Below are 24,854 nucleotides of genomic sequence, written 5' to 3'. Positions count from 1 at the left end.
TTTTTTTTTATTCCCCCGTCCTTCTTCTTCTTCCTCCTTTTACCCCGCGCCGACTGAGTGCTCTCCTACAAAACGTTGGCTTCAATTTTTAATGAAATGCTTATGTTGCTGCACCTGGACACGTTTGGCTAAGCTGGCCCATCAGGTAAGGGTTCCCAGGAGGGTCATTAAAAGCAGATCGGACCTGCCCGGGTGCCAGCCGCGATGCGAGGCCTCCACGCTCACAGGCGGCGAAGGCGCTGTGTGTCCCCGTGAAGGTTTCTGTGAAGTTTGGGGATTTTTTTGTTTCATTTTTTTTCGACCACACTTTGTATTCGTCGTTGCGCAGCGCAGCGTGGAGGTCGCCGGGAGATTAGCAACTACCGCTTGTCCCCGCTGCATTTCTAACGCAAAAATGACGCAAAAAAAAAAATGCAAATGCACATCTGTAAACACACACTTGTGGTTGTGTACGTGCGGTGGCGTGCCGAGTAAAAAAAACACGACGGGGCCGCTGCTATTCCCAGTGAGCCTCCTACAGTGGTCTCGCCGCAGGCTGCTCCCCTGGCTCAACGTGGAGTCAAAACATCTCCTGTGGTAAAAAAAAAAACACAGCGATGGAGTGTGTTTCCCTGTCAACAGCAACTCACGGCAGCAACACACACAGCAGCAACACACACAGCAGCAACACACACAGCAGCATTGCTGGATGACAACGACACTGACACTGCACTCCCAACCTTTGTAAAGAGGCCATGTGTAGCCTCACAGATCCAAATGATATACAGCGTGTGTCATTCTGCAGGCTTTTCTGAAGTGACACACACTTTGCTCGTGCACACACACACAAACACACACACATACACACACGCACGCACACACACACACACACACACAGACAATGGATGTACATTTGCCCCTCTACCTGGAATAGCCTGATCCCTGAGGGGAGTGGTGTTTTAAGACATTCAAACCCTCACACACACACACACACACACACACACACACACACACACAGACACACACACAGACACAGGGTAAGTGGACCCGCAGCCTAATGTAGTTTAATCACTCCCAGCACATCCATCAGGGGCTCCAGTAGGGGAGTGGAGTATTTTATCACCACTTTTAAGGGTTATTAGTACAAATACACTGTCACCCTGCATTACCACTGCAGCGCTTTAGGGTGCCATGCCCTCACCACATTCATTACAATCTCTATCAATATCTATCAGAACTAAACGCTCCCTCTTTCTCCCTCCACCTTCCTCCTTCCACGTCCTCTCCTCACACACTGGCTGCCATTAAAAGATGAAGACTGACTCCCCCTCTCCTCCTCCTCTTCCTCCTCTTCGTGTCTCTGTCTTCCTTCACCTCCTTTGACACACACCTCTAAAAGTTTCACTCCATTTATCGCCCACTGCTCTTCCAGGCCCGATGCTGTCGGACCAACTTGATGGAGTTTGGCGGCTGGCAAGGACACTGCCAGACGGTGACTTTTAGAGCCCAGTGGTCACTCCGAAAAAAAAGAAAGAAAAAAAAAAGAAAGGGAAAATTCCTGGATCGGATGACTTCTTTTCATGCAGGCTGAGCACATTATTCACTTTGCTCCATTACCAGGCGCACAAAGGTGAGAGGATTAAGAGAGATTTGCTTGCTTTTTTTTTTTTTTGATGTGTAAAGTTACTTGAGGAAAAGGACAGTTTGCAGATTCTGGCCCGGGGGAGGTGAAGTGGGGGATATCAATCAAGCAGTATCCGACACCTATGGAGTCCATTACTGACTGGCAAGACTGACATTTGGACAAATCTGAAGGGATGTTCTTGTTCGGGTCTTTTAGCCAATGATAATGTGCAGGGCGTATCTGTGTGTGTCTGTTAGCTCAAAGTAGGCTGAGATCATCATTAGTTTAATTAGCTGTATATGACAGCCATGAGTTATAGTTATACATCATCTAGATGTTTTCATACATTTACTCCAGTACTGTAAGTTGGAGGTACTAGTACATTACTTCCCCTTTTAGTCAAAATGACTTTACTGATTTTCAACCTTTCAGCTGATCAGCTGGCAAATCAGTATCAAACAAAGAATAAAGAGTTGACTTTTTCGAGATGTGTGGTTCTCACAGGACAGTGACACTACAAACATAGGATGCTCTAATAGAAAATGATGTGATGCTTAGATTAAACTGCCCAACAGTACATACCGTATCAATGATCAGAACCTAGACATCTACAGAAGGCAAATGCAACATACACATTCATGCAGCAGCAACAATCAAGAAACATCACATTCATAGTAAAACACAGTCTTCTGCACATCAGTACATTTAGTAGATAATTGCTTCCATACTTTTACTTCTGGTGGAGTCTTTTTACCGTGTGGTTTGGTATTAGACCTGAGGACACACTAATTACCTAATTACCTTTAGTAGTCTTCATTTTCTAGTAGACTAATCCCAGGTTAGCCAAATTAGTTGTATGCAAAGGGCAGAATTATTACCCAAACCGTTTCTGCAGCTGTCTATGCCATTATCTGCATCTTCTCCTGTAATATTCTTCATCCCAGGCACACTACTCAGGCAGCACCTGTGCATTTAGAGACACACTATATCGATGGCCGAAAAGAAAAACCTCCTATCTGGAGGAACCCTGGAACTTTAAAATCAAATAAACAATCTGTAAATTTTAAGAAAACATTATAAAATCAAACGTGATATAATAAGAAAATGAATTGAGTCAGACATGAGTAACCTAATGAAGAGTAATGAAGACAGTAGTAAAAAGTTGCAAAGGGCATAAAACACCAACATGATTGAGACGGATGAAATCAGATGACAGACGGTAATCAAAATGTTTTCTTTTACTTTTGTTTCCTCTCAGGGTTTCAACACGGATTTGTTGAGTGCCCCAGATGCGTCATGAGTCGACTCCGTTGTTTCAGATTTCCAGAACTGCGTACCTATACTAACATCACTGTCGTTTATCTGGGTTATGTGATATCTTCAGATCGGCGGTTTGAATCCTGGCTCCCGGAGTGTAAATGTGTGTGTATGAGTTTGATTCCATTCGATCCTGATGGGCCCCTACGCCATCAGTGAAGGTTTGTAGACGTGTAGTGTAAAGTGCCTTGAGTAGTCTAAGACTAGAACAGCGCTGTACGAATGCAGGTCCATATCATCCCATTCCCACTGCCAAGGCCCAAAAATATTACAGATAACATCTAACACCACTGCATTATGGGTAGTAGTATAGAGAGAAATGGGGAGCCGGATGGGCCAGACAAACATTAGTCATTAGTCAAATTAACGTTCCTAACCCTAAAAAAGTGATTTTGTGTCCTAAAATGAACAATTCTCTCCGTTTGAGTTATTTGTCTGATGGTCCTTGCAACGTCTCCCGGATCTCAACAAGCTAGTTTGATGACTTTCCAAATAAAAGAAAACTAGCAACAGTAGCCTGTAGCCGTCGAATTGAAAAAAAATCTGTTAACCTGTTGACCAATACAAAAGAAAGTTTGAAAAAACTTCTGTTGGCATTATAGTTTTCCCCTACAATCCATTAGTTAACAGCAACACAGGGACAAGATAACCGAGCTAATGTTTCACTATTCACGTAGAAACATACAACGTGCCATGACAAGTTAGCTACTTAGCCTGGACAACTTTCCAAGTTTAAACTAGAAAAACTAGCTCATCAAAGAAAAATATCCCGCTTGCCCGCTGACGTTATGTTAGCTCATTTTTCTAGCTCGCGCCGCACAGTTAACCACTTATCATTTCAGGTTATCCAAACATCCAATCTGCTTTCTTTTGTCTTTAAATCTGAACATAGCGACGTTTGACTCCTAGCGTAGCCTATTAAACAGAGTCCCGACACGGCTACGTGGCAGCTGTTAGCCACACTTTCCATGGCTGGGGAGGTTATTTAGAGGTAAACCCACACAGCTTGGGCTTCCTAAGTGGCACAATTATCGTGCTTACACAGTATTTACGTCCATGGCACACACCTGGCACAATTGCCTTGGTTTGCATTACTGTATAAACCTCTAGAAAATGCATACAACCCCCCCTGAAAAATACGAGTAACAATTTCAGTTTGAGGTTGATATATAGCAGCTAGCTCCAAATTAAAAAGAGATTACAGAGAGAAACACTAAAATGCTGCTGCTGGAAGAACCTCAAAGCCTGCAGGTAATGGGATTTTCAAAAAAAAATCTTAAGTACATCTACATTTACATTAAAGTGCATCCAAAAACATACATGGTATGTCGTTTAACGACAACCTCTACCATCACATGAACTCCTTGTTGCTTCGTCTCCCCCCACACACTCATTAGAAGAAGCTAGTCATTTTATTAAAGTTCCCGTTTCCACCCCTCCGTAAGATCAGGTGGCTGTTTATTCTCCTCTAATTATTTACTTCTCTTGTTTTTCCCAGGATCATGAAATAAAAATCTATACTTGAATTCCCCAAGCTCTCGTTATCCAGTTGCTCATATTTTCATAGTGAAATAAAACCACTTCATAATGAACGTTGGAATTTGACCCCATGGTGTTACGGCCATGCAAAGGTCAGGGAAATTAATTTTGCCCACTGTTGGAAGGGAAAGAGAGCAGGAAAAAGAGAGGGGCCGAAAGGTTATGAATAGAGTAAGACCTGTGTGGCTCCAACCTTTTTTAAACGGCTTATTCAACAGTTGATGAGTTAGTTCCGTGATTCAAACATTATTGCTTGGCATACATTATAATATTTTAACTTGTAGCCTCGCACATATGGAAGTGCATATTTTGGGCCTGCTCTCTAAATTGAATTTACCTCTAAAAGCGTGGCTGCATGAGGATTTGAGTTTGTGTGTGTGTGTGTGTGTGTGTGTGTGTGTGAAGCACCTCCAGCACTGCTGTCATCCTTTTTGAGAACAAAAGCACTCAGCGTTACAAGCCGGTCCAAGCCGAGTTCTGCCCTGTTATTTATGGAAAACGAGGAGTATATGGATTAAACAGATGATGCCAAGATGAACAACAACAACAACAGAAAAAAGAAGCCATGATTCATTTCCCAAACCATGGAAAAGGGCCAAAGGACAAACAAATCAATGGCAGTTTGGATGATATCTGGCCCTGAGCATTGACAGGCCCTGGAGTGTTTGGCATGAATGTAAATGTGAAAAGTGCAGTTTTCTTTACATGCAGCAAGGCAGGCCAAAGCTACAATATATGCCATTTTGTCCTGATTAACGTCACTCAAAACACGCTTTTGGAAGCAGTTGTAGTCGTCGTAAAGCTCCCAGCAGCTGTGGTGTGCTAGACAAATATCTCCCTCCTTTTTTTTTTTAGCTGAACAGATTAAGAAGGGAAAAAAAGTGATGCTGATGATTTTAAGAGACAACAGTAAGATCCATCAAATTAGAAACCAGCCAAAACAATCAAATAATGCAGTGGATAAATGATGTCATACTGTAAAATCTATGGCATATTGTCTGGGCAGAGGGCCAACTCACATCGCCTCACTGGTTAAGCGAAGCAGGGAGGAATGCTTCCAACGCTCCAGTCATCGATACGCGACAGCGGTCGGCCGACTGCTGCTGCTGCTGCTGCTCAATGCAAATCTGATATGTGTTTGTGTGCTGATGGCGGCGGCGCTAAGAGCACACATGTGAGCGAGGACGAGGAAGAGGAGGAGGAGGAGGAGGCGAGAAAAGGGAAGAGTGGAGAGAAGAGACGAGGCCTGGCTGGCTGCCACTCATCTGGGCACCTTCTCTAAGCAGGGCAGAAAATCAAATGTGCCAGGAAAGAATTAAAAGGAGAAAGAGAGGGAGAGAGAGGAGAGGGGAAGAAAAATGATTTTTTCTTATAAATAGCAGGGCTTGCCAGAAGGCAGAGGAAATGAGAGCAAGTGAGCGCTGGAAAAGAAGGGCTTGAGCTTGACACGGGGCTTAAAATTGAGAGGGGGGGGGGGGGGGGGGGGCGTGAAGAAGGGACCTACTGCGCGAAAATGTCTCCAACCAAAGCAAGGATTAGTGTTCCAACCTCCTCCACCGCCAAGATCCGCCAGTACAACTAATCACCTTCACAGCTTCTCCCTCTCTTCTCTTCTTTTTTCACTCTTTTCATTCCCCCCCCCCTCCACTCTCCTCTGCTCTTTAAAGTATCATCTCGCCCCTCTCTCCTCGTCATCGGTGGCTAAAATTAAAGCAGAGTGTGTTCTGCCAAGAACGATTAGCCGCCGCAGCCTAACTGGGCGCAGTAAGGTGCTCAGGGTTTTTTTTTTTCTTTTTTTTTTTTGGCGTGGTGCACTAGCGGGCACGGGAACACACCGAGAAACTTCAAAAGGCATCTACATATATGATGACAAGGGATGTCGCAGATAAAACCACACTCCCTCTCCATCCGTCCCCTCTCTCTCTCTCTCTCTCTCTCTCTGTCTGTCAAATCCCCTCTGTCGTTCCATCCCTCACTCTCTGATCCCCATCCCGCCTCCTCCACCTGTCAGTCCGTCCTTCCCTTCTCTCCTCTTTTCTTTCTTCCTCTCCCTTTCCTCTCCGTCGCCGCCATCCATTTCCTCTCCCCCGAGAGGGCTCCTCACTAAAGATGGCGACGGCGACAAGTACGACGGCGCATAAACATAAACAAGTCAAATTGATCACACAGAAGACGAGCCAGGCGGCGGGTTTTGAGGGGGTTTTGTGGTGGGGGGGGGGGTGGGGGTAGGAACAGACAGCAGCGATTAAGCTCCTTTCTCTTCTTTCTCTCTTTTGCTCAATCTCTCGTTTCCTCTTGTAGAAGGTGTGTGTGTGTGTGTGTGTAGGGGGGGGACCATCCCAGAGAAAGAGCCACTTCATAAGCAGATGCCTGGCATACGACTGCAGCCGGGGGAGTGTGTGAATTCATTCTCCTCCGCTATAAATACACGCCGGGTCTCTGTATAGGTGCGAGCGCAAAATGTAATTAGGCAGCGAGGCAGAAAAGCAAGCTGCCTTTCTCTATGTTTGCATATTTTGTCCACAAATAATGTACTACAAAGGCAAAGAGAAGAGGAATCTCTCTTGAATATTCATTTACAAAATAACGGTTTGCTGATAAGGCCAAGGCATGTGATAATCAATTAGCTAAATGTTCTACAAAAAACCTGGCAAGAAGGGGGGGGGCAATAATAATAAATGTGCTCACACACACACACGCAACAGCGGCGCACGTTGGTGGAGGCAAAATGACGACTTCAGCAGAAGTCTGCGCTGAATATCCGTACGCATTAGCCTAGATAAAATATCGCAAAGAACCAAAACAGGGAGCAGGAGATGTATTTGTAATGACTGTTTGTTTCCAGCGTTCACGCGGTGAGAGAGGTTTTGTTTTACACACAGTGTGCCTAAATGCACCTGCTGACGCCTGTGTGTGTGTGTGTGTGTGGGAATATTACAGAACTAGATGCAGATAGTGCAGATGTAATAGAGAGCCACAGAGACAACGGTGTGTGTGTGTGTGTGTGTGTGTGTCCCACTGATGGTGAAATGGTCGACGATCATTTTCTTAACTTCTAAAATCAAAGTGTTTGGTCTGAAGACAATGAGAGGTGCTCTGAGTGCACGTTTCACCGTGCCGACCCTCACAAGGAGAACGTGTCGCTCTGAGCAGCGATAGCAACGCGACACCAGGGTGGCACCATTTTCTGGTGCTTTCTCCCCGTCTCAGCCACTAATTCCATCGCACATCGTTTCGTATTAAGTCTAAACGAGGGACTGAATAAGTAACAGATAACAGTTTATGAACCCTTTTCTCCAGCGTGTTTGAGACATCAAACGTGACACACCAACAAGAAAAAAAGCCACTGGCAATGGAAGAGGAGTCTTTTTTGTTTTTCCCTGTATTCACACACCCTCATCTGCTCACTTTAGTGGGAGAATCAGAAAACACACTGAGCAACAGCTGCAACAAGAGTCCAAAACCCAAGGATATTAAATCTGAATGCTTTAAACCCAAATTCTCGAATGTAAGAAGCAGAAAACAAAGAAATGACTTAATTGATTATCTTAACAGCTGCTGATCATTTTCTGTCCATCATCTTCTTCATCTAATTGATAATTGAACTGATTGTTTCTGCTCTGAGATCTCCACATCTCCTTTCCTGCTGGATTCCACGAGTCTAATTGCACAGCATCCCCCACATAATTGAATTGTTGTATAAGCGCAGTATTCTGCATTACAGTTGTTACCGCTACACTGCTGTATGTGAAACCAATTACACTACATATAATTAGGGTTTGTGCCAATTAATAACACTAACACATACCCGTGTTTGATATAAGGTTTTAATAAGGAGAATACATGTCACCGGCGAGGCTCCCCTGCTTCTCCTCATGGCCCCGTGCCCCTGCTGCCACGCAGGCCAAGACGTCCTCTACTGGCCAGAGTGTGAATTACAGCTGACCCGGCCTCCTGCATCCGACCTGGCAGGGAACAAAGAGGCAGCGCTGTGCCAGAGAGGCCTATCAGTCTCCCCTCTGGAGGGGAGGCGAGGGAGGAAGAGGAGGGGAGGCGAGGGAGGAAGAGAGGGGAGACAGGGGAGGAAGAGGAGGGGAGGCAAGGGAGGAAGAGGAGGGGAGGCGAGGGAGGAAGAGAGGGGAGACAGGGGAGGAAGAGAGGGGAGGAAGAGGAGGGGAGGCCTCCCGGGTGGGTTAAGGGGGCTCTGTCATACCGGAGCAATGCAGCTGTGCTCTGTGGTCGACCCGACGGGGACACCGTCTCAGTGCGAGTGTGTGTGTGCGTGTGTGTGTGTGTGTATGTGTGTGTGTGTGTGTGTATGTGTGTGTATGTGTGTGTGTGTGTGTGTGTGTGTGTGTGTATGTGCGTGTGTGTGTGTGTGTGTATGTGTGTGTGTGTGTGTGTGTGTGTGTGTGTGTGTGTGCATGTGTGCGTGTGAGTGTGTGTGTGTGTGTGTGTGTGTGTGTGCGTATGTGCATGTGTGTGTGTGTGTGCATGTGTGCGTGTGTGTGTGTGTGTATGTGCGTGTGTGTGTGTGTGTATGTGCATGTGTGTGTGTGTGTGTGTGTGTGTGTGTGTTGGCACCGAGGGGTGGGCTGGTAAGACATCTGTCATCCGATCATCAATGCCTCACAGAACAAATGGGCTGTGGGATTTTTACAGCCCCAAAAAACAAGGGAACGTAGAAAGGTATCAGTGATCATGTGATCTACGGCTGCTCTTTGGTGCCTGTTTCAATAAGCGTCGGCCACTGAGCTCCACCTCATCAAAGGGTGAGGCAGAAAGGACGGAAAACAGTTAGCGAGCGACAGTGCAAATGCATATCTGTCAAACCGGGATTAAAATTCTAAATCAACTCGGCATCATGAAGCTGTTCTGCATGTGAGCGTCCTTGGCTGAGGCCCAAAGCCACGTTTAGGGGTCTGGAACTCCCGCTTCCGAGCGAGGACGATGAGTGACAGAAGGGAGAGTGGCATATTTAATCTCCCCCTCCCCCCCATACCCCCCAGCACCACCATCCCTTTTGTTTTTTGAAGCGGGCCGCCGCGCCGAGGCAAGGTCTTCCATAATGACACCTTGACTGTGAAGAACTTCATCCACTCCGCCGCACTATCTGGCGCCTGCGTGACAAGACAGCTGCTTTGTTGCCAGGAGAGTGAAGAGAGCTTTGAACTGCAGACTGACAGACCTGCATGGGGAAGCCGTTTCCAGGCATAAATGTAAATTATTATTACTTACACGTTTAACCCAGCACCTACAATCCCCCCTCCCTGACACACACACACACACCCTCTTCGCTGCCTTGCACCGGGCTACGGAAGGTCGTGGAGTTAGTCGTGGTGGTGGTGGTGGTGGGGGGACAATTCTGACATCATGTTGCCCTCTTTTGGCGGATGTTTGCAACTGCACCTCAACTCTCACCTCAAAAGCAACAGTCAGGCCACGTCGTCCCCCTTTGGGGGAACAAAAAGGGCTCAATATGTGGCAGATATGTCGGCAAATCCTTTGGGTCGTCTTTGTGTTAAACTTGTGAGACCAGCATGGAGACCAGCATGGAGACCAGCGTCGAGTTGGAGACGGCATATTAAACACGTCTTGACGGCGAGAAAGAGGCATTTAAAAATATGTGACATTCGAGCCACAGGTAAGTAAAACACTGCACATCAAAGAGTCCATGTTGTCTATCTGCAGACAGACAGACAGACAGACAGACAGACAGACAGACAGACAGACAGACAGACAGACAGACAGACAGACAGACAGCTTGTTTCCTTTCATCCATTTAACCAGATAAACCAGGTCATTTTATAAAAAGTGTAAACCACTAAGTGGGGCCTGCAGGCCAACTTTGGCCATGAAGTTTGATTCGGCCTGCTGGATGTTTGGGTAAAAGGAAATCTAAATCATTTGCTGTTTCATTTTTGGGTGGAAATAAGTTTGTAGAATCCCTCATGATCAACGGTCTGAGCAGAGACACTTTGTGTAGGAAGTCAGTTTGGTGAGAAGGAGTTAAGACCAACTAAGACTATCTCATAGAGCAAGAACAAAGGATTTGAAGGGAATTCATTCATTAAACTTAATCACTGATGTCAATTCTTTACTTCTACTTCTGGAAGGGACGAGACTTTTCTTTGCCAACTCTGTCAATACTGCAGGGAGCAGACGTCCGTATAACATGACATGGCATGAGATTCATCCACAGCTATGAGGAGGAGAGATTTAGATAGAAGAGTCAACCACCGGACCCATACAGAGCCGGCCACTCAGCAGCAGGTATAAGTAGATTTGTTAATAAACGCTGAGACACCGGCCGGGTGGATTCATGAAGAGCACAACACCCTGATCTAATAACAGCACGGGAAAAAGCTCTTCTACAATTTCATTTTGATGTCTTGTTTTTTAGTTTTTGTGCATCTGTCACTCTGCAATTTTTGTAAAAATAAAGAAATAAATCCGTCCCGTCTTGTTTATCCTGATACGATTCAGTAAGAAGAAGAATGCAGTGCTGAGGCGACACACTGGGAAATAAATCTCAAACTTCAGATGCAATCAGCGCCCGGACTAACGAGCATCACAGGTTACGTTTGAGGAAACAGGTGAGAGCAGGTAAGATAACAAGGCTTAATTGTTGGCCACAGATTGGAAGTTAAGTGTGAAATGATGAGAGCGGAGCGGAGCGGGGCTGTCGTCAGGCAGAGCTCCGAGCCAGCCCCTCCCCACACACACACACATGCATCTCCACTCAATCAATAGGGCCCCTCCTAGCATATCATTAGACATAAGTATTTTAATTACTTGTGTTATTAATTTTGCCTTAATACCGGGGATAATATGATATGTAATTCAACCCCATTGAGGGAAGAGAAAATAAGATAATCACAAATGCATCTCTTATGAAAATCAATGTTGAAATGGATATTCCAATAATGCCAAACCACTGCCCCTCTGTTTTTTTCCTTCTTCTCATGCATATCAAGCAATCATTTTCTGCATTCATCTGGAAAAAAATATATATATAAATATGTCCCGACATATTTCACAGGGACGCCCCCCGTCCAAGGCAAAAACAATATGGATTTGTGTTGCCTCGCAAACAATTTTAATAAAAAGCTATTGATTGGGGATTGAGCGGTTAGCCTGTGGGTGCGAGTCCCAGACCCCAGTGGGTCCGGATCATTAATGTCCTCAACTGCTGACTTCACTGGCACAAAATGTCTTCAATGAGGGTCTGCCGTGCTCTGGGGGTTGATTTGGATACGGCCGCCACGTCAAACTGTTTCGTGGCTCCGCAGGCCGCAAGCCTGTAAGACACGTTTGGGGTTTTTTTTCTTTGTGAGTCTTGCGATAAAATTCCAATTAATAAACCGTGCTGATGCATATGATTTGAGAAGATGATTAATGCATTTAAACACACATTATTACACAGCGCTCGTGGCAAACATCACCTGGTGACGAAACAAGGACGAGCCAGAGGAATGTGCCTCGTAATAACACATACACACACACACACACACACACACACAGAGGGGGAAAAAGGGAGCAAAACACACTCTCACATCCTCTGCTTCATGTCAAACCTCAGTGGGATGTGTGCCGGCCGCTGCATCGACACCCAGGCAGGGAAACACACGCCATATACTTTTACTCCAGCAGGTATCAAAGCCTTGGCGCAGCGAGACACTTTTAATTACCAGGTACTTTCCTTATGCTCATGATTTCAATTTCTCCCCGCAAAGCTGGTAATGATATTCAAAATGCCTGCTGGCAACTCCGGCTCCTCGTTCTCCCCCTGTCTCTCCTTCCCACTAAGATGTGAATACCCCAGTTTATAGGCTTATTTGTCCTCCAGTCACTTTGTAAAATCTTTATTCTGCCAAAGATGTCTTTTTTAAACGCGAGCCTCGCTGGAAGGAATGGCAATAAAGGTTTTTGGGGAGGGAGGGGTGGTGGTGGGGGGAGGGGGGGGGATCAATGCAGAATGTATTAGCCTGCACTACCGAGACCGACTTCAATAATAAAAGAATTGATCCTTTAAAGTGAAGCTTACTCCGAGCCGGCGCTGGTAAAGCAGGAGGACGGTCCATTCCAATACAGCGCGGGCCAGATGGAGAATCACAGCAGGCCCCCCAAAAAATAATCACATTGTATTTCAAACCCGTGTTAGATTACAGAGGGATTCGTGTTGAAATGCATGCATTATAGAGAAGGGTGTCCAATGATACAGCATATGGAATAACATATTCAATCAGCATGAATCAAGCTTTGCAAAAGCACAAAAGAGGGTGAGAAGAAGACATGCAAGGACGGGAATATGGATGGATACGTCAAATGAGGAAGTAGATTTCTTTAAGATTTTAATTAAGTATTATGTCGCTTATTAGGGCGATTCAGAGATACGAGTTCCACGTGTCATTTCATATGCATTTTTTTGGTGTTTTCAAACAGGTGCTGCTCATATTTCCATTAGTCACCGGACACATCACATCCGTGTCTCTGCACACAGCCGTCGGTAGCAGAGCGCCAGCAGTAATCAAGCGTGAGGGCTGGATGTATAACAAGCACACTTCACAGTATGCCTAACAAGCACACTTCACACACTAATCAGCTCAAGTAGACTTTGCATTGCGTCCACATCCTCGGTGCTTGGTTTCCACGTGGAGGCGAGGTCCCGCCTTAGATTATGAAATTATCTGGGTAATCAATAGATAAGGTTATCATTTGCTCAAGGTAATGAGTACGTTGCGGTGCGGTGGGGAGGGACGGTTCCCTGTGCTGTTTAGATAATAAAATAAAGTGCTAAATGCAAAGTGGGGTCGGAGGGAATCAGAGTGCCCACACTGTGCTTTTTCTTCGGAAACATCAGCGTATTGATCGTTTTATAGGCCCCTAAATGCTTTGCATTCCCTCACAGGGCTGCAAATCAACAGGTTCAACACAATAATACACAAGTCAGGGCGAGACAAATGCACTGTACAGGGCCGTAAATAATCAGTCTCATGAGCAACGATTTGTCTTCCTTCATCCGTGATTGTTATTTTCAATTAATCAATATAACGTCTAAACTGAAAAAAAATACTGTCCGTCACGAGTTCTGCGAGCCCCAGATGATGTCTTCAAATATCTAGTCCGAAGCCCCAAAGTAAGCAATTTAACATAAATCACTGAAGCAGCACATTTGCATACTTTAGAGGCTAAAATGAGCAAATATTATCATTTTTGGTTGGCGAAAAAACTGGCCAATTAATCCAAATTCAACTATATTTCTGTTGAATCAGTAATATGGGGAAAAAATACAGCTTAAGCTTATGAAGCTAAAATGAACCTAAATCAGTTCCAGAGTTATATTATAAGGATAAATAAGGATTTTTTTTCTGTGTCAAAAAAAAATTCCAATTCAGAATCTGCAGAACATCTGTGTTGTTTGTTGTCTCATGTAAAAGCAGTCAGATGTTATTAATTTTGCACATAAAGTTGCACAAAATAAAACTTCATTTTTTTTCAAAACAAAATAATAAATACGTCTGGAGGTAAAGTTAGCACACACACGGTGACCCCAGTTCCACGACGCCTCGTTCACCACAGAGGGACGGGCGGGGGTGAGGACAGACGCCGCTTCCTGTAATCCCATCAACTCATGTCACACATCTGTGAGGTCTGTAATCCACGGCTAAGACTTCACACCCCACAATCCCACTTATCTGGAAACAAGCACACACACACACACACACACACACACACACACACACACATAAACATACTTGGTGAGAAAAGTTGCTGACGGCTTCACTCAAAATTTGTCTTTGTAGAACAACATGGTGTTCTACTGTAATACACACACACACACACACACACACACACACACACACACACACACACACAATGATGCATTCCTTACACCTTTAAATGAGTTGAAATGGATCCTAAAAATAGAAAGTTAAGAAAAAAAGGAAAGGGAATGTATTTTAACTGTGTATTTATATGAGTAAATCCCTCATAAATAGAACGAAAGAAAGAAAAATAACTGTTTTGTGTACAACATCTAAGACTTTAATAGGAGACTGCATTTGGGCGTCCACTCGTGAGCGATTTTTGACAAATGTGCTGACATATTATAGATGTTTCCCCATAAAAAATAAAAAAATTTAAACAAAAGATGCTTTATCTATTAGTCTACTCTTGGAAATTCATTTTTGTGGCATAAAAATGAGAATAAAAGCTGCCGGCCCTCCCAGTGTGATGAGAAACCATGCAGTACCTTACTGAGATTAAACACACACACACACACACACACACACACACACACACACACACACACACACACACACACACACACACACACACACACACACATTCAAAATGGTGCTTAAAAAAGGACAAAACTCAAGATAATGTACAACTAGGAATGCCCAAATTCCTGAATGTCTTCAACATGTCAAGCCATTGAATCAGTCACCGGTCCAGAGAACAATATGTCCCATTATCATTCAGATACATGCAAAACGCCACAAAGAGAGAGAGAGAGGGAGAGAGAGAGAGAGAGAGAGAGAGAAAGAATAAAGGAGAGAGATAAAAAGGCATGTTGGACAAGGCACCCCTGCTCATGTCTTGCTTCAAAGAGAGAGAGAGAGAGAGAGAGAGAGAGAGAGAGAGAGAGAGAGAGAGAGACGCAGGGTGCAGGACCCACACGGTGTAGTTCCAGCCAATTGCATTCCAGAGAAGTGACCATGGCCAGTATAAACAAAGCACCATAGATCATTGGTCTCCCAGACGGAGCCGGCGCTGGAGGCGGCAGGCAGGCAGGCAGGCAGGCAGGCGGCGAGCGGTCGGTCAGACAGAGAGAGGGAGACGCAGACGGAAGACGACGGAGAGAGCTCACCGCCTGCATGCCTCTGCCCCCTCTGCTGTCCTCTGATGCTACATTTTGACGCCCTTTTCTTTTTTTTGCATCTGGAATGCCATTAGAGCCGACTGCCGCCCGCCTGCAGGTTCAGCTGTCGCCGTGACAAGAAGGAGAGAGCCGGGAGAGACAGCCAGAGAGAGAGAGAGCGAAAGAGGGAGGGGAAGATTGCTACTGCTGCTTCCTTCTCCCACTGCCACTGTGCCGATGCATCATATGAAATAAAAAAGCAACACAAAAGCCTTAAATTGTTCCCATTTCCCGAAGAGAACAACAACAAAAAAGGCATTCAACACTTACCCACTCCCAACACAAGACTGAGACTCTGTTGGTTTGAGCCGAGCGTGCGTCACAACAGAAACCTCAGATTATTCCTCCAAAACAGATGTGCAAAGAGGAGCAGTGAGGTTCCCCCTCTTTTGTTTGTGAGCCTGCCTGGCTAGGTTTCTCTATTTGCATCAGCCGGCTTTTTTACAGCTTTGAAGCAGGTGGATGACAAAAACATCAATCTCTCCAGGCACATTGTGTGGCATGCATGCTTTGACACACTCCCCTCACCAGCTCTATACAGTATAATCACACATTCCTATTCTCTCCTCGCAGCTCCGCCACTGAATACGGGGCTCAAAAAAAAGGAAAAGTGAAGGACAAATGTGCATTGTTGGAGTGTGCTTTTGTTGTAATCACGTTTTGATTGGATTAGAATGGGAATTTGCTATATCTCCAGAGTTCCATTTGCCATATGTTAAGGCAATTTTATGCTCACTGGTTAAGGGAGGCTGATGGATGCAAGTTAGCGAGAGACAATGAGCGTGAACAGGGATCCTGAGGTACCCCCCGTGTTTAAATCATCTTAAAGCAGTCATTATGTCTTTGTGTCGTTTGAGACGAGGCTCACTAGTTTCAAGATCCGGTCAAGAGCAACGGAGGTCAAGTCTGAGTCAAGACAGGCCAAACTGGCTCAGAAGACTTCCCTTTCAATACTGTTGATACCATTATCTTAAAGCTGCACTAATCAATCTCTTAAAGAAGCAACTGTCATCTTGGTGATGAACACTGTTCCCTCACATTCGTGAATCACAACATATTGGGATTTATCTGCAGATGCTCCAGTTTAAAATAAGACCGAGCCTTTCTATGGAAGGTTTTGAGCCTAGACAATGTCCAAAATGTATCGCAACAGACTAGTTAAGACTTCTGTTTAATCTGCTGTAAAATAGGTTTTCAAAAATGATGAATCATCACAACCATGAGAGGGCCTTGAGCATACAGTCATACATGAGCTCAAACAATATAAGGCTGATGGGTCCAGTTGTAGTTTATGGAAGATGAGCAGTGGACAGACAGACACACACACACACACACACACACACACACACGACCAAACGCATGATCAACCCACAGGCTATAGCTATGTCTAGTCTTTTCGACTACTCAAGGCACTTTACACACATTCATACACTGATGGCCAGAGCTAAGTCATCCACACGCCGATGGCACAGCCTCCAGGGCTAATTTGAGAGAAGGAGCCGGGATTCAAACCACCACTTCTTCCATTGCAGGACAACTCTCTCTGAGCCACAGCCACCCTGACACGTTCCATTAAAAAGTATATGTGAGTGGCTTCTAGTTATCCGTTCCACAAAAAAATATTTTGAACTCTTTTCTTTATGTTTTTGACTTTAATTGGAAATACTAATAATTCATAAGGATGTGAATCATTCACCACGTCACATACAGCATAGGTGTGATGTCAGCTTTATTACAACATTATTCCAGGAAGAAAAGTGAAAGTGCGAAAGAAATTTAATCAGAGACATTTATAAACTGAAGATGACACCTAAAACACCTCGACGTGAGAATGAAGAATTTGCATAAATCTATATCCTTTGTTATGAGAAATCCTTTATCCTATTATTTCTATTGAAATTTCATAGCTTTAGGCCACACGTGAGCTCACTCTGCTTTTATTTTATATCACATTTTATGGCATCTTTTAGGAGAATCATTTGTGCTGTGGTTATTGATCCTCCAGACAGCATTCAGTCACAGTCACCAATTTTGCTTTCAGGATGAACCCAGCAGGTACCAAGCAGACAGCAGAGTTAATGTAGAGGAGGCAAGTCAGATTTATTTAGTTAGTTTCTGTCAAAAGACAGCATCAATGTGCTTTTGATAATCAAAATCAAACGACTAAATGGGCCTTTTAATCACAGAGAGTTATAGTTGGTTTCTTTTCTGAATTCCGACAGTTTTATAAGTCACTGAAGGCAACAGCGTGACGTCGTCTGTTTTGTTTTTCATGGCGGGATGTGCGGCTTCAGCTTCGGTTTAGTCCTGACCTACCTGCCCCTGCGGTCTCTGGTCCGGACCGTCTCCTGAATAAAACCAAGTTTTTACGATTTAACAGCCCAAACTGAGGTTAGTTAACGTGTTTAGTTCAGGCTGTCACCGTACTAACTTACTAACTAACTACTGAAACCGGTGAAAACGCTGCTCGTGTATCCCGTCAGACAGACCGGCCAACGTAAGCTAAGGAAGAAGAGCTTTGGAAGTTACCGGTAAGATGGAGAGTACACTGGTGGAAGACAACCCGCTGCTTTTACCTCTCAACAAGGAGAAGCGTGTTTACGACGGATTCATCACAGTCCAGGTACGTTCAAGTGTTCTTCCGGGTTCAAACAACTGCTCTCCAAACTTCATTCAAACAAATGTAAATTTAATGAGCTCTCATTGAACGACACATTTACATGATTGGTCGAATATAACTCCAGACATGTCACCACTGTATACGAACCGCTGCTACATTTACATGCTAAGTCCACTTGTGTATTCATTGGGACACAGTTGCGTCGTGTCAGCGTTGGCCGACCACAGTTTGTGAAGCACCATTAACATACTTGTTATTTTCGGTGAATGATTTATGCCGAATTGAAGAGTTCATATTGTTGATTCAGTTGTAGTGCAACGTCATGTTAGACTCTCCGCACTTCTGCAACTAAGCACACACGTTTTAAATGGTTACATTTCTCAGTGGAGCTCGGCAGGCCTGCTGTTTCTGTGCTTCTGTCGGAGGTTAGAATGCAGCTGCCTAACGGTTCCGCTCGTGACCGTTACTTTGGTCTGTAGTCTCGTGCCAGTCTGTCATGTAACGTACAGTCGTGTTCTGATTCCGCAGGAACGAGACTTCCGGTTGAGAGTACTACTACCACCAGATCGCCAAATGAAACGAGCCAGGTAAACACGTCACCTTCTCTCTATAACACCTAGCGCAGGCGTATTGGTGCTTTAACGTTCACCTCTTTGTTCTTGCAGGCTGCACTGCTGTTGGCAGTTAAAACACATGTTGCACGGGTATGAGCACATAGTGAAGCAGGTAAACTACACACATCCTACTCAACACAGTTGTATTTTTGCTGCAAATTGTGTTGTAAGATCAGTTGTTAGTCTGCCAGCTCTTATTGAGATCAGGTTGATTGTTTCGTCTCTTTTTGTCCTGTCATTTTGGCTCCTTTGTGTTGCCTGCATCGTGCCTGGCATCGTTCTTGTGCTCCCTGTCACCCATCAGGCTCGCCTCACTCAGAAGCAGAGAAAAATATTTTTTCACTGTTTAATTAACATCGCCTGGAAAATGTCCCTATTTGTTATGCTGCTCCTCAGGGTTATTTGGATGAGATTGATATTTCACCCCGGGCTGCAAAGTTCATTATTTTCACAGCCTTTAAGCTATTATTAATTATTAAAGCTGGTGGCAGCCCCCATTAATCACAAACACTGTGTTTGATTTGAATGGCTGGCTAGAGGAAAAAAAATAGACACTGTCACTTCATTATCCCCCCATTCAAGGATGTCTCTTCTCTCTTGTTTGACTCCTCACAGAGGCTGCAGCAGTCGGCTGATCTTGTCAGTTTCATTCTGGAGCTGAAGACTGTCTTGGTGAGGTGGAGAATGACACAGTGGTTGGCACGGTCACTTTGACATTGTTGCTTTATGACTAGAAAGTAAATGGGAACCTTCAGGCACTATCAATAGCCTTGATAATGAGGCACACATGTTTATTGTGTTAGATTAATGAAATTGTAAGAACCTATGTGGCAAACAAAGGCATACAACTTATTGGCCCTGATTCACTGTTGCTGTATTTATTTGCTTTTAGTAGAAATATAATAGCGCTGAGGGGTGAAGTGGTGATGTTATGCATAGTAATCTGGGCTGAAACAAGAAGCATTTTCTCCGTTGTTGCAGGAAGTGGTTCTGAAGAGCCGTCCCGAGTGCCGTTCCATCCCGCCTCCACAGTATTACGCTCAGCTCATCTCTGAGATGGAGACCCTTGGGTGGGGCAAGTAAGTGATTATTAACGCCGCATTATGTGAATGCTCCTCTGCTGTTTTCTCTCAGAGTTCATCTCTGTCTGGCTGTCTGCTTGTGTGTGTCTGCACGCCTACACGCCTTTTCTTAATTGGAACAATGACCAGCTACTACTAAACGTCAACACACCAAACAGTTGCTCACCTTTAGCTTAGTGGTGGCGATGTGAAGTCATGTGATCGAGTGTAGTTGGTTTATAGCCGTTATCGTTCTACTTCAGGCAACTGCACTTACACCTCAAACATCTGCAAATTGGTGTTCTTTTGTCAAGATGATCTTGCTGAACAAAGCGTGTGAATATCGATCATTATTCTGCAATAATCCAAAATGCAATGGACACATTCCAGTGGCATTTTGTTGAGGTGTTAGTAACTTCTGTGGCCCACAAACCTACGTCGTCATCCCTGCAGCACTCTGACACTTGAACTTAACCCGCTAGATTGTTTTTTGCACTAAACCTTTTGAGAGCCTGTCATTGGTAACTGTTTGGAAAAGGGCAGGAACTTTCAAAATATATTTGCCAGTTGTCAATCAAACTGTTGCAGAAGCGAGTCTGAAGAAGAGCGAAAACATATTTTCCGTGAAGAAAAGCCTTCAGTACCTTTGCTCTTCATATCGACATTGTGACTTTGATACGATAAGTAAATATCTGATACTGTTACTGAAATGATACCACGGCAAAAATCTAAAAGGTCAGAAAAAGTAAGGGAATAGAAGATAATAGAACATGGAGCTCTGTCTATTAAAAATGTTAAAATGTAATTAAAAAAAGAATCACGGTTTGCAGTAATCTAATGCCAACTTTACTTGAGTTTATGTGATTTCTTTCATAGTTATTTGCAAACCGATGTCATAGCATTCAATATGATAATATAATATAATATAATAAATGTATAATTTAATGTTTTGCTGAATGAATAGTTACTAAATGTAAATAGTTGTTAAATTGGTTTACCGGTACATTGAAATTGAAGTGATAATCAAACAGCTATTTTGTGTGAACAACATGGTAACGGTCCATCCCCACTTCCATGGTCCTGATACTCTGAAAGTCATGTGCCTGTGGAGTTGCTCGCTGATGGAGCCTGTTTCACGATCATCACGATTTCAAACCTCTACTTTTTCCTTTTTCTCTGTAGAAGCTACATAGGGACCTAGTTTTACACCTCAGTTTGTCTGCAAAAATAGGCTATTGCTAGCAGCTGACAAGCTGGAGACGAGGAAGTGTTTTTATTGAAACTGTAAGCGATAGATTTTGACTTTTCATGTGTTTTCCCCAGAGGTAAGATGAGAGGTGTGTGTCTGGAAAGCTCTGGTGCTTTAAACAGCCATATGGAGCAGTCCTTGTTTTTTCTCCCCCCAGCAGTCTAAACTGATTCTTAATGCTTCACATTAACAAACGCCTCTTAATGACTTCCTTATTTTTAGTTATTGAGTTATAGTTAAATCCAGGTCACATTTAATAAGTCTCAGCCCACGTGCGCTGACAGGCCCAGCTAATACTGTCGTCTCCACTCAGCAGGAGGGGGGAGGGGAGGGGAGGGGGGGGTGTTAGTGGGAAGATATCTATTCTCCCCCAGCTCGGATTAAGCCTTGACTACTACACTCATTTTCCACTTTCCTATTAATGACCACGGCTACAATTATGATATTAGCAAAATGCAAATGGCTCTAATTGAAGACTCTCAGGTTTTAATAGGAGAAGGGGGGGTGAAGGTATGCTTTATGCTGGAAATGGGACAACATCATTTTCAGTGTCGTGTTACGGTTAGGAGGCATTATACACAGTGGGCCTCAATCTCCAAAGCACTCGAGATTCGCTTAGCGTCTTAATTGGTATGGGCCGTGCTAATAGCCACCAGGGGTTTTCAGCTGTAATTCTGTCTGCTGATTGGGCCAGGTAAGTGAGTCTCTCTCTCCCTCTCTCCCTCTCTCTCTCTGTGTCTCCCATTTCTGCATCTGAGAGTGTGGTCATCTTAATTGGCTGGAGATGGCATACCATGTGTTAATTAATGGAAAATGAGGTCAAGTAGGTCAGCCGCCATCACTCGGTGGCCCATACACGTGGCCCCAGAAGCTCCGGGGCTCATTATGGGCACAGCTGGCACTCCATGTTCACAGCCTCTCGGTGTACGTACCAAGTCTCTCCTTATCACTGCGTTGCCTCTCTGTCACACTGCGTGCTGCTCTTCTGAGGCCAGTTATAGCAACTCTCTGACAGCAGGACTCTGTTGGGCCGACCAGGCCCACGGCTGCTGGATTAGATGCTATCATGGATTTTTTTTTTTTTTTTTTCAGATTTATTTTGTTACATTATTAGGCCAGCTGATAAATGACTATGTGACTTATAACCATGACATGTAAATGCAATCACAACTAGCATTGGGATGTATGCAGTTCTGTCCAGTATGAGAATGTGCCGATCACTAGGGTTAGACTGCCAACCAAGGCTAATTAATATATAGGTATATATGTGCTTTCTGAGATTAGTGTGCGTGTTTTGCATGTGCACTTGATGAGCACATACATTGTAGGTTTCTTGTGTCGTCTTCTATCGTACTTCCTGTATGCATATATCATTTCAGCATCACAAGCACTGCAGTACATGTGATGACCTCACCATTCATTAATCACTTTGTAGACAAAAACAATTCAGAGACGTACACACACACACACACACACACACACACACACACACACACACACACACACACACACACACACACACACACACACACACGTGTGCGTGTCTGGAAGCAGCTCACCTGGCTATGGAGTTGCTATGTGAAGCTCTCATCAGTCTTCCCAGCAAGACGTCTGACTGTCACGCTGTTTCCATCATGGCCAAGCAGCTCGTCCCTGCTATCCTGGGTGTGAGACCCCAGAGGAGAGAAGATGGAAGCGCGTGTGTTAGTGATGCACCAATGCAGCGAGAGTAGAGATGCCCCCATCATTTTTTATTTTTTTTTGTCGTCGATGCGATTGCCGATCCTCGAGGAGCCATTTCAGTCAATACACTGTAGATATGATTTAGTATTTTTAATTATTCTTTGGTGGATAGTGAGACTCCAGATAACTTTTTTTCTCCGAAAAATAATTGCGGTCAGGACCGGTTGTTACACGATTGTGTTTTCTATTCTTCCAATCGAACATAAAAAGCATAATTCGGTAAAGTGTCAAAGCCAACTCAATACATCCAGTATATCCAGGGTCATATTCATTTAACGTTTCATATTGATAGCAATCTGTACATACTGCATTCCAGGTGGCTTTAAAAGGGTGTTATGACGTGCCCATTATAGCTAACAGAGAAGACAAAACACAAAGCAACAGAGTCAAATGTCATGACTCAAATACGATTAAAGAGAAACAGACTTTCCTTCCAAGTGAGCCGGCATTATTTTATTAATGTGTTCTGCAAACTACCAGCACTTCATTTCAATGATTCCTTATTTATTGATTTGTTCATTTGGATGCCTGTCACTTCCTTTACCTGCAGGTCTATTAACCTGGCATGCTTTATGGAGTCTTGTACTCATTGCTGTTAGCAGTAATGGCTATTTTATATGCCTGTAGTCTTTGTAGATATGGACCTGAGGATAACCTGGTTCTGTCTATTCACAAAGTCCTTAGCTGCTAAGATGCTTATTTATTTTGGCCTGATATGTGACACCAATACGGGTGCATTACAAGGAGCCGACAGGCGGTGTGTTAGATGGTTTTAGATAGAGATGGGATGCGTGGCAGCAAAGATGTATCAGGTCTGTATGTAACAAAGGGACGGCGAGTCAGAAGAGGGCCATCATGGTATTGTGTGTGTGTGTGTGGATGTTGGCCTGCATACAATGGCACGGTTGCCCTTCGCCAGCGTTTGATTGCGAGTGTGTGTGTGAGTGAGCGGACAATTTAATGAATCAGGCACGTTGGAAACTGTCTCCTATCATTCCATCACTTCCCTAAGTGTGTGTGTCATTCCTGAGCACACTGCTCACATCACTCCTCTCTAACACACTCCATAAATCCTCCGCAGATATACAGCCGTGTCATCCTCGGCACAGAGCGTCCATCCAAATGTACTGTAAATCTGGGGAAGGAGTGTCCAAATCCTTGTCTCAGATCAGTCTTTTTGTCTTCAGGTCTCGGTAGACTAGAGAAGGACTTGACAGGGGGGAGGGTCCGACTCCTTCATAGTGTGCCGGGGCAGCAGTAAATCTGGCAGCCGTGTTGGTGCACGCTCGGGCCAGATGAGTGTTTTGTCCTCGGCCTCAATAGGTTATAATTAGCTCAGGAAGGAAAGGCTCTGATTTACAGGTTGACTCCAGCTGAAAAGTCTGAACCCACCTTTAAAGGGACATTTCACTGCCTTTTTATGTGGATGATTGTGCTGATGGTAAATAGTCCGCTGAAGAAACACATTTTCCAGTGCATCCTATATTGGCCAAGAAAGATGAGCTTTCCTGCTGCATGTACCGGGATGCATTGTGGGTGAGCAGCACATTTTTTTGTTACACAAGCACTTTTTTTTTATCAATTAAATGAACTGAAGAATTTCTAAAACGGAGATATTCTTACACCTAAATAGAAAAATACAACCATACACCTTCTGAATCTGAATCTGAATCCGAACTATGACACACTGTCCTGTTGACTCATCGTAGAACACTGAACTCAAACTGGACTTGTTGGTTTGTTCCAACAATCAGCAGCTCCGGTTTTATCAAAACGAATCCTTAATTCACGAGTAAGATGTGAAAACTTCGGCTCATTTTTTGATATTTATTTGATTGTATTTATTTAAAATCTCATTTCACATTTGTTGCTGTTGCTCCTGATGGTCAATCTTGCAGAATTCTACTCTTGTCATTGTGGAAAAGTTTCTCCAACAGCATTTAGGGAAGCAAGATGCGTTGAAATTAAATTGTTTTAGAATAAGCGGCATTTTGAATCGGAGTGTAACCACTAACCTGTTCAGCTGAAACTATGGCAGGAAGTATTATAATTGCAGAGGAGTTTTGCATGGCCACTGGTTGCAGCGTTGTCATGAGACCTTCATTGCTCGTTGACTCCGGGGGAGTGAGAGGGAGAGTTCGGTTGCAATGTCAGTATATCCAGCAGCAAAAGTGAGTCAAT

The 24,854-nt window shown here is 44.3% G+C and overlaps 1 protein-coding gene and 1 long non-coding RNA gene across 5 annotated transcripts in view; one reads left to right on the top strand and one right to left on the bottom strand.

Moving 5' to 3' along the window:
• LOC311020988 overlaps nucleotides 1–15,807 on the bottom strand; it is a 62,254-nt gene extending 46,447 nt beyond the window's left edge. For 2 of the 3 annotated variants that reach the window (XR_014597959.1, XR_014597960.1), the window contains exon 1: nucleotides 15,336–15,474. This is a non-coding gene — a long non-coding RNA (uncharacterized lncRNA). Of the gene's footprint in view, nucleotides 1–15,335; nucleotides 15,475–15,656 lie in introns of those variants that run through there. The other variant, XR_014597958.1, reaches the window with a different exon arrangement.
• Nucleotides 15,808–17,694: 1,887 nt separating this feature from the next.
• Nucleotides 17,695–24,854, top strand: part of fancl (FA complementation group L) — a 28,537-nt gene continuing 21,377 nt past the window's right edge. Inside the window, exons 1-6 of one of the 2 annotated variants that reach the window (XM_084021081.1) lie at nucleotides 17,695–17,777; nucleotides 17,870–18,009; nucleotides 18,535–18,593; nucleotides 18,672–18,732; nucleotides 19,236–19,292; nucleotides 19,602–19,699. In XM_084021081.1, coding sequence (XP_083877207.1) covers nucleotides 17,923–18,009; nucleotides 18,535–18,593; nucleotides 18,672–18,732; nucleotides 19,236–19,292; nucleotides 19,602–19,699 — 362 coding nt within the window. In that variant the 5' untranslated portion in view covers nucleotides 17,695–17,777; nucleotides 17,870–17,922. Of the gene's footprint in view, nucleotides 18,010–18,534; nucleotides 18,594–18,671; nucleotides 18,733–19,235; nucleotides 19,293–19,601; nucleotides 19,700–24,854 lie in introns of both variants that reach the window. The other variant, XM_084021082.1, reaches the window with a different exon arrangement.

This window comes from Eutrigla gurnardus (genome assembly GCF_963514095.1).
Source record: "Eutrigla gurnardus genome assembly, chromosome: 11".
In the NCBI taxonomy this organism is placed as follows: domain Eukaryota; kingdom Metazoa; phylum Chordata; class Actinopteri; order Perciformes; family Triglidae; genus Eutrigla; species Eutrigla gurnardus.
This window is presented reverse-complemented; position numbering and strand designations above follow the sequence as displayed.